The 10,887-nt window shown below is 32.7% G+C and overlaps 1 protein-coding gene across 1 annotated transcript; it reads left to right on the top strand.

Annotated features, from left to right (window-relative positions):
• Positions 1–369: 369 nt before the first annotated feature.
• Positions 370–5,630, top strand: LOC132060177 (caffeoylshikimate esterase-like). Its single transcript, XM_059453080.1, has 7 exons — positions 370–605; positions 707–739; positions 855–981; positions 1,077–1,223; positions 1,856–1,986; positions 4,165–4,302; positions 5,109–5,630. Exons 1-7 carry the CDS (start codon positions 603–605, stop codon positions 5,487–5,489), a joined length of 960 nt encoding a protein of 319 aa, XP_059309063.1. The 5' UTR covers positions 370–602; the 3' UTR covers positions 5,490–5,630.
• Positions 5,631–10,887: the final 5,257 nt, after the last annotated feature.

The raw sequence follows: 10,887 nt of genomic DNA, 5'->3' as shown, positions 1-10,887 counted from the left end.
GATAGTTTACATCAACAGTAAGAAAAAAAAAATCATTTTATAGTTACTTTTGGTACTAATTCAAATTACAATACTAAAAGCAGAATATGTCAATAATTCAGGGACCACATGTGTTATAATTTCAAAAAAAAATCATACAGCCAGCGTACTACGTACTTTTAAAATCACTTGTAAATAGAAAAATATAAAATTTAAAAGCAGAACCCAAGTGGTGACAGAGTGTACCCTACATCCCAATTTGCCGTCGTAGATATATGCTGACAAGGCTTTATCAGAAACTACATATTATATTATAAATAGTTTTTTTTTTTTTTTTGGTCATGAATCTTGATATTATAAATAGCTTATAATCTCTTCACAATTTTTCTCATACTTCGTCCACTACTACTACTAAATAAACTCCAATTCCTTCTCATTTTCGGATTCTTTATATTCCTTCTACTCTTATATATATTATCTCTTCAAATCTATCCATTAATTCCTTTCCAAATATTCTTAACACCATCTCTACACAATATTATTAGACTTATAAATAACAACATATCCATTATTCTTCTTCCTATTACTTCATTCTAGTTCTTTTTTCTAATATACCCTTCTTCATGGTGAGTTTTTCTTTTTTACTTCTCTTTAATCTCTCTAATATTTTCTTTTTGTATTATCCTTGATAATTAATGTATATGTTATCTTTATTTTTTAATAACAGGCTAATGAATGTGAGGCTGTTAGATATGAAGAGGTAAGCTAAGAACCCTTTTTTATTTTATTGTTGTAGATTTAATTTTGTAAGAATTTTCTTAGTTTGTTTTTTTTTGTACTGATTTGAGTTCTAATTTCTTTTTGTTGATTTACAGGAATACATACTTAATTCAAGAGGGATGCAATTATTTACATGTAATTGGGTCCCAACAGATTGTGAACCAAAAGGTTTGATTTTTCTCTGCCATGGTTATGCAATGGAGTGCAGTATCTCAATGAAAGGTATTTTTTTAATTTTTTTTTTTTTTTTGTAAATTATTATATGTATCTGGATTACTGAAACTAATATATTTTTTGTAATTTACTTTTTTAAACAGATGCTGGAATTAGACTGGCAAAAGCAGGATTTGCAGTTTATGGTATGGATTATGAAGGCCATGGAAAATCAGAAGGACTTCAAGGATATGTTCCTAGTTTTGATGCTGTTGTTGCTGATTGTTCTGATCATTATTCCAAAATTTCTGGTACTTATTTTTCATCTCATCTAATTTGCTCTGTTTTTAACCCTTATATACCAAAAGAATATAATAACAACCACGACATATCCAATGAAATTCCACAAATGGTCTATATGTAGAGACAGATGCAAGAGTATCTAACCTTATTTGGGGAGGCTGAGAGGCTGTTGACAATTTTCGCCTGACCAAAAAGAATCTAATTTCTTTTTTGAAAAGTTGGTTTTTCACCAATTTTTCGGTACCCATTTGGACATCTAGTAAACCGGATGCGATCTCATTCCCAAAGTTCGAACCTGAAACCTCTAAGAATGGGTACTTAATAATTCATTACGACCTTTGGTGGTCTTATTATATTGTCATGTCACTTAAAACGTTAAATGATGATAACTCCATTTAACAAACATTGATTGGTAACTTATAATGAATGATAAATAATCTTGTATAACAGGTTAAATTATACTGATGATGCGAGTGTATATATAACTTATAATTTTTTTTACTAAAACCCCATGATTCAATGAATCATATAACTCTCACTAAAGGCCATGTGTTTATTTATTTTCTTTCCTATTTTGTTGGGGTTTTGATAATTGGTGGATTTTGACTAAATCTTTTTTGTTTGTTTGTAATAAATGCAGAAAAGAAGGAGAATAAGAAAAAGATGAGAATATTGATGGGAGAATCCATGGGAGGAGCTGTTGCTCTTCTTTTACACAGAAAGAAACCTGAGTTTTGGGATGGTGCTGTTTTAATTGCTCCTATGTGTAAGGTACGTTTGCAAAATTAAACTCATCAAACTAAATTTCATCTCTCTTATTGGCAAATTATATGTGATTTTCAATAAATTAATATGGTCAGTAACGATTCACATAGTCGACTACTAGTGTTTATGCCTAAAGCGTCGTAGTTGTTGGCAAAAAAAATTCTTCATTACCCACACCCTTAGCAGCCATTTGGGGCGGAATTACAGCTTTGCTAACAAGTTCGGTAGAATTTAATAGCTTTGGCCTGACGTTGTATTTGTTTTAAAAAAGTTCACTCAATATTTATAAATAATTTATTCAAAATTAAGTAAGTTGCCTTTTCTAAAGTCAAGAATCCATAAATTCAAAATTCTAATTCCGATTTTATACCAACCACCCTACTCTTTTAGGAAGAAGAGCCCTGTATTCCATTTTAATTCCAACTTGTGTTTGTTTAATTAATTAAAACATTTGCGGGGTTGTTAGTGTTTTGACCAAATTTCTTAGAACGTGCAAGCAGGGCTTAGCTCACGGGAAAGTCATACTGTTTTACTCGGTTTGGGACAAATCTGATTAGTTTTTAATGTAACAATTAAAGTCCTTTCTATTTGGTCCCTTGCTACGAAGTGGTCGTAGTTACATGGTATAAGTGGTGGTTTGTTATTTTTTCCTTTGTTTTTGTTGGCGGAGCTACATTGATGGTTACGAGTTCTACAAAATTTAGTAATCTTAATTCAAATTATATATTTATATTTTAATTTTTTTTAATATACATAATTAATCTATCCAGAACTTGATAAACAAAAAGGAATCCTGGTTCAAAATTTAGAAATTAAAATATTTGGCTCCGGTTCAGACGGTAAAAGATACTCTCTCCAGTTCAAAAAGAGTGTCCACTTAGTGATTTGCACACCCATTAAGAAAATGCTAACTTTCAAATTAAAATAAGTAATTTGACTAAAATGCCCCTAATTCAATAAATATTGAGATTTGATCACTTAACACTTAATAAGGAAAAATTTGAAAAAGTAAAATTAATTTTTGCTTGATATGATAAGTGAACGCTCTTTTTGAATCAAAAAATAAAAAATAAGTGAACAATCTTTTCGAACAGGAGGGAGCACTAGATATGATGACCACAACTTGCTTAGGATCCGTGACTTTTAAAAAAAAAATATTATTTTTGGGAGAGGTTGAAGAAAGTTTTTTCTTGAATCTGAATCTTGCACGTGGACGGTGGTTTTATTAGGAGTGATATGACTATTCTGGTTCAAATTTGTCGCTTTACTAACTCTATGAAAACGACTTGATATGTACATAGTTGTCAAATTAGTACCAATCCAATTCTTAATGATGGTTTTGTTGGGAGTAATATGATATTATGGTGTTAATTTGACACTTTACTAACTCTATGAAAACGAACTTGATTTTTGCATAGTTGTTGAATTTGTCCTGAACCTTCTATTTTTATGAATATTTTTGGGTTTAATTTGACACTTTACTAACTTTATGGAAACAAGCTTTGATAATATCCACAAATATGGAATTAGTTTAAAGTTTGTTTGGTTTGGTTGTAAAGCCCCTTTGTGTCTCTGCAATTGCCTCTGAAAAAAACAAGGAGAATTTCTTGGGAAATTTTATCATGCAATTTAAGTGATCTTTTTCTCTCATATATCGAATTTTCTTCCATAGCTTTCAAACATAAACTAACAATTGTTGTAAAAAAAATTAGAACCTTAAAAGTAAGGAAGCTTTGGTCTAGTTGTAAAAGCACAACACCTGATGTGTGAATTAGGCGCACGTTACGAGTTCGAATTTGTTGCGTACAAAGAAGGATAAAGAGACGAGCTTATAAATTAATTTATGTGTTATTGCAATTTAGGCGCATGTCAAGTATTTCAACTTTGTTATAGATAAAAGTCTAATATTTAAGTGGAGAATGGTAGAGGGCCGAATTTATCATCAGCCTAGTTCCAAATCATATGTCACAATCATATGTCACTAGCCTTCAGAGTTTTCTCGATTATATGTTTAGAAAAAGTAAGGAGTTAATTTTGTTAAACACATGATGCTAGCGCACTTTCTAAAGTGAATTCAAGTGTTAGTTATTGTCTTCTTTCTTTTTTCTTTTATTTCTTTTGTTGGTTCCTTTTCCGTTAAAATTTGTGTGCTATATGTTTATTGATCTTTCAATTGTCCAGCAGATTGCGGATGATATGAGGCCACATCCAATGGTGATCAGTGTATTGACCAAACTTTGCAACTTTATCCCAACTTGGAAAATAATTCCTACTCAAGATATTGTTGATTTAGCGTTCAGAGACCCTGAAGTTAGAAAAGAGGTACCAACTTTATTTTCTTCCCTTCTCCTTGCTTTACTTAATAATAGACAATCTTTTTAACATAATTAGGGGTGACAAAATAAGACTATAAAAGTATGACCTACTCAACCTGCTCAATTATGGTTGCCCCGCCTATTGATAACTCCATCCATCTTGACTCATTGAAATTCCGCTCATCTAAAAATTGGGTTGATTTTGGCTAATATGATCTATGAGAAACTTTGTGAAAATATTTTTAGTTTGTATTGTTTAATATGTTATCCATAATCATAATAAAATTAAAAACTTCTAGTTTTACTTTGTAATTAAGTAAATTATAAGAAAACAAACAAAAAACTAAGATTTGGTAAAAGATAGGCGGGTTGAGTGACAACCCATAGTTTAACCCATCGTGACCCCATCCATCTCAATACAACTAATTTTTTGTCAAAAAGTTGGATATTGACCAATTTATTGATTCAACTCATTTAGATTGTGGTAAATTTCACAAATAGTCATTTTGAAATCTTTAATTTTTGCCTTCGCATAAACCCATAATTGAAAAATAGTCGTTATCGCTATACCCCCAACGGCATAGTAATTCAAATTCATGAAACTCCAGCATATTGTCATGGAGTTTCACCTATGAAATTTGAAATTCCATGACAATGACTATTTTCAAAGACAAGGCCGAAAGTTGACTAGTGACTACTATTTCATCCAGAACCGCCCATATTTAGCCCAAATCGCGCATTTGCATAGTTTATATCAAGTAATATGATCGGTAACAATTCATATAGGTGACCTCAACTTGTTTGTGATTGTAGATTAGAAACAATCCATTATGCTACAAGGGAAAGCCCCGGCTACAAACAGCGTTCCAACTACTGACAGTCAGCATGGAATTGGAACAAAGACTTGAAGAAGTCACATTGCCATTTCTCATTGTTCATGGTGAAGAGGACACTGTTACTGATCCATCTGTGAGCAAACTTCTATACGAAAAGGCGTCGAGCATCGACAAGAGCTTCAAATTGTACCCCGGGATGTGGCATTCGCTTTCCTATGGCGAATTCCCGGAGAATAGAGACATTGTGTTCACGGACATTGTCGCGTGGCTCGAAGAGAAAATAAATATGGGTAATTCCAGGCTCGAGAGGCAACAAAAGCAGGCTAATGATCAGAGCATACCAAAGATAAAGAGTTAGCTGAAAGGACTATGGGGATGTGGTAGCATTTTGTTTTCCTGTAAAACAAGAAAAAAAATGAATACAGAAGAAGAAAAGCATACATAATTCGTTTCTTCACTAATTCTTTATGAAGAGTGCTAAGTTACAAATTTCACGAGATGATTTGTGCTGTTTTCTAAGTTTAGTTAAAAATTTTCACAAGATGTTATTTTTGTCAAAGAGAAAAATGGTGTGATATGTTTGGTCCAAAGGCACCCTCCAAAAGTGTTGAGAGTTAAAAATTCACAAGATGTCATCCGTCAAGCCATGTTGTTGGGATCCTCCAAAATTTTGGGTAAAACAATCAAAGAGAAAATGGTCTCATGGTGTGATATTGTTTAATTTGGTCCAAAGTCTGCACCATTTCCCTCAAAACGTCTTACACACCATTAACAATATCACGAACCTTATATATAACTTTCTTTTCTTTTTGGCTACTACTGCTGGACAATTTTCGCATGGCGAACACAAAAACATTACAACACCGGTGTCGGATCCTTCAAAAATTCATTACTTTTGAGAGATCCTATGGACACTCAACAACATTTTTGAAAAGTCCGTACAAACATGGTTGTCTAAGTGGTTAAAGAGGAAAAGGCTTAACACATTTTGATGTGCTATAAGTTGTGTATGCATTCATAATTGCTGCATAATATGCTAGCAAACATAATATATCCAAATTTAAAATAAGCGAAGTTTTCTCAAACATACTCTTTCAATAAAGGATGAAATAAACGCAAGATCGTGATACAGTATATAAGTGATCAAATGAACTGAAATGGAGGTCAAGTATATGGCTACATATGACTAGCTAGAAAAGTATGTTGAACTTCATCTAAGAGAACAAGATAAATAAACGACTTATCTAGCAACAAACGCACTTAATTACTACTAAATGTGACTTGCCGTGAAGGGTCATAGTCTCCACTTATCTAATCAAATTACATCAACATTCACATATTAGACATCATGTCGAAATAAAATGTCTAAAACTGATTTGCTACCTACAACCATGTGCATTACTCCCTCCTATCTCATTTTGTGTTATGATATTTGACCGAACACAAAATTTAACAAAAAGAATATTTAAAATTTTTGTTCTTAAACATTACGTCTTTGTGACTATAAAATCATGTCATGAAATGTAAAGTTAAATTATTCGTACATATTGTAAGACACCATTTTTTAAAAGAGTAAAATCACACATGCACAATGCATCATTCTTACGAAAGTAGGGATGGCAATTAAGGTGGGGCAGCGCAAAATAATATTTTTGAAAATTTTTAATGGGTTAGGGCAGGGCAGGGAAAAGTCCGGGTTAAAAAATGGATCGGATAAGAAAAGGGTGACCAACATATTATCATTGATCGAGTAGTAAAATTGATTAAAAAGAAGGCATTATAAGTATTTCAGGAACTGATTGTTCAACTAATTCAAAAAAAAAAAAAATCAACAGAAGCTAAAAACAAATTAAATATCACGCTGCAAAGTGAAAAATAAAGCGGAGAAATGAAAGACAACATAAATGGGGCGGGTGAGGCGAGGCGGGGTAGGGCAGGGCAGGACAATTTTTTTGAAAAATGCTAAACGGGGCAGGACAGGGAGGGGGGGGGGGGGGGCAAAAGCTTAGTAGATCAAGGCTTAACCCGGCTTAACCTGCCCTATTCCATATCTAGGAATAGGAATCCTTAAACAAAACAAAAGGAAAAGGGAAATAAGAAAATCCTAATCCCAAATTTGGTGACTCCTACGATTAAGTGTTCACCCTCTTTATCCCAAACTCACTCTTTTTCCACGGAAGCCCCACAACTAAATAATCAAACTGTTCTAACCTATCCTAACCTGTTATAAAATGAAACAAATGAAGCCCAAACTTAACGATAGGATATTCACCTTATCCATTAACCTTGAGATTATTTTGTCCCACCTCCTAGATGGGATAAATTAGTCCCAGGATTATAATCCTGGAATTTATAATTCCGGGATAATTTAGTCTGCGTAGCAAACGACCCCCAAGTTTTTTCACTCCTTTCAATCTTCCAAATTCCTACCTTGTGTGCAAACAATGGCCAGACTAATAGTTCTTACCATCTCATTAACACAAGTAGTTGTAATCATACTAACTTTCCCTTCCACCACCATCACCCTCTCAACCACTAGAAAACTACTACTACCATTACCATCAGTTGAAATACCTGCACCATCACCCGCTAATAATAATACTATATATGTTCCCCACAACAACATTAACGTCATCTCCTTCGACTTCGACTAATGTTGAAGAACCAAAAAAGGTCAACAACAACATTGATTGTAATGAACATGGATGTCCTCCAACGCCCTCCAACGATGACACACCTTATGAGGATAGTACATTACTAAGGATCATTTATCTCGTGCTTGTGGTTCTGTTTGTGGCTGTAGTTTATTACGATGAATGCATTGATCAGGGGCGGAGGCATAGGGGTGCAAGGGGGTCGAAAATATTTGTCTTTACAGTTTGATTTATAATTTTTATTTTGATAATTCGATGAAGCAATTTCATCTTTAAAGTAATTCTTGTGTTTGAGTCCATTAAATTACTCAACATTGTTTAGTCAATCGAATATGTGCTAGGAGTATATTGTCATGTGTATTATCGAAAAAAAAGTCGAATCAACTGAACAGACAGACAAAAACCAAAGCAATGAAAAATCGACTTTAATTTGATTTTCTTCTTTTTTTAAAAAAAATTGACAACAAAAGCAGGCAAATTTTCAGAATTCACCAAAGATCAACCGTTAGGTAAAAGGACCCTATTATTTATACTTATTTAGGAGATTTTTCTTAATACATACAAAGTTAAGAACCAGTTATTAGATTGTGATGAACCTGTAAGTCCTTAACTACGTCATCCCTTATATCCTAGCAACATAATACATCCAAATTTAAAAGAAGGAAAGTTTTGTCAAACGTATTGCCATAGAGGATTGCAAGATCTTGATACAGTATGCAAGTAATCAAAAGGACTAAGTGTAGAGGTCAATTAATTTCTTGAAACCTACATATGACCAGTTAGACAAGTATGTTGAACTTCATCATATATAAGAACAGGATAAATAAAGGTCTTATCTAGCAACAAACGCACTAAATTACTAGTTTACTACTATACATGACTTGCCATCAAGAGTCATAGTCTCCACATATCTAATCAATTACATCAAAATTAACATGCTAGACATCATGTCCAAATTTAGTACGTCTAAAATGATTTCCTAGCCTAACAAGCATGTGTATTACTCCCTCCATTAAATTTTATGCGAAAGTGTTCAACTGCGATACTTCCTTACCTTAGCTGGATCTCGCTGGTGCCACCTAAACCGCAGGTAGGCAGCGGATGTGTGACGTTGATTCGTTTTAAATTTAAAATATTTTTATAGGGTCCTCTTATTCCTTCTATGTCGTGGGATTAAGACCACTCAGCTATCCAAGTTATGTAAAAGACACATTTTGCCCTTACTTCTTGCCTTATCTTACTTGGTAAAGCAACCTTTCGCGCTAGGCGTTCACCTTTTTGGCTTCCGAGATTAAAGGGAAAAAAAGACGTTAAAAACTTCTGTTCTTATACATATCATGATATTTTTGTGACCATAAAATATGTCATTAAGGGTAACATGAAAAGTTTAAAGTTAAATTATTCATACATATAAAAAAGACATAAATTATTCATACATATAAAAAAGACACCATTTTTTTGGAACATAATTAAAAATAAAAGTCACATCGAATGGAATAAAAGGAATACAGATTTACAAATATGCATGAGTGTTGTAAAAGTAACTCTTTTTTTCCCCTACAAAGATAAAGACAATTTTCAAGCCAGAATTATCCAAGTAGCATGTCAAATGGAAGGGACACCACTATATATGATAACAAGTGCAGACATCTATAGAGAATATTTATAAATCCTCTGCTTCATCATATATAAGAACAGGATAAATAAAGGTCTTATCTAGCAACAAACGCACTAAATTACTAGTTTACTACTATACATTGACTTGCCATCAAGAGTCACAGTCTCCACATATCTAATCAATTACATCAAAATTCACATGCTAGACATCATGTCCAAATTTAATACGTCTAAAATGATTTCCTAGCCTAACAAGCATGTGTATTACTCCCTCCATTAAGTTTTATGCGAAAGTGTTCATTGGTGCCACCTAACGCGATGTGTCCTTGACTCATTTTAAATTTAAAATATTTTTATAGGGTCTTCTTATACCTTCTATGTCTCAAGATTAAGACCACTCAGCTATCTCATTCCTTCTATGTCGCGGGATTAAGACCACTCAGCTATCTAACACTATGTTTGGGACGTTGTTACCCGTTGTATTGTATTATATCGTTAAGTTTGTTTTGATTGTTATTTAAAATATTTTTATAGATTCCGGTCAAATGAAAAATCTCATTTTATGTAACAATAGATTTGGTGTTATATTTGTTAATTCCTCTTTCCAATTATGTCCCGACTTAATATCTCATAATTCTAAACCCTTTACCCACTCCACCCAAATCCTACCCTACATCTTCACGTTCCTCTCTCCTTCTATATCTCCTTCTACGTTTTGGACTTTAACCTTTGCTTTTTGACCACTCCATCTTTTCCTAACATTGAATATCCTTTATGTATTTAAAAGACACATTTTGCCCTTCTTGCCTTATCCAATCAAAGTGTGAATTGATTTTTTTTTTTTTTTTTTTTACTTGGAACTTATACGATGATAGGAAAGGGATATATACCAAAAGCAAGCTTTCGTAACAATATAATACTAAGCGTTCACCTTTTTGGCTTCCATTGTATTTACAAAACAATGATCAAAAGGAAAAAAAGACGTTCAAACACACTTCTGTTCTTATTTTTGTGACTTCCAGGATCAAAAGGAAAAAAAGACGTTCAAAACTTCTGTTCTTATTTTTGTGACTATAAAAACATGTCATTAAGGGTAACATGAAAAGTTTAAAGTTAAATTATTCATACATATAAAAAAGACACCATTTTTGAAACATAATTAAAAATAGAACTGTCACATAGAATGGAATAAAAGGAATACAGATTTACAAATATGCATCAGTGTCGTAAAAGTAACTCCTTTTTTCCCTACCTTTAAAGAAATAGTTTTCAAGCCAGAATTATCCAAGTAGTATGTCAAATGGAAGGGACACCACTAAATATCATAACAAGTGCAGACATCTATAGAGAACATTTATAAATCCTCTGACTGGGGGTTGGGACCAAAAAGAAAAAGCTTCTTAGTAATTTAATTTATAAGTACATAGAGAACTCCAAAATTACTGATATTAACTACACTATTGCAGTAAATCATTAGTCCACAAA

This window comes from Lycium ferocissimum, chromosome 6 (genome assembly GCF_029784015.1).
Source record: "Lycium ferocissimum isolate CSIRO_LF1 chromosome 6, AGI_CSIRO_Lferr_CH_V1, whole genome shotgun sequence".
Lineage (NCBI taxonomy): Eukaryota > Viridiplantae > Streptophyta > Magnoliopsida > Solanales > Solanaceae > Lycium > Lycium ferocissimum.
This window is presented reverse-complemented; position numbering and strand designations above follow the sequence as displayed.

Excerpts from the sequence above, each read along its gene's own strand:
- LOC132060177 (XM_059453080.1), top strand. Across the intron at positions 1,224-1,855 it reads TCATTATTCCAAAATTTCTG|AAAAGAAGGAGAATAAGAAA; the intron begins GTACTTATTTTT and ends TAATAAATGCAG. Across the intron at positions 4,303-5,108 it reads ACCCTGAAGTTAGAAAAGAG|ATTAGAAACAATCCATTATG; the intron begins GTACCAACTTTA and ends TTGTGATTGTAG.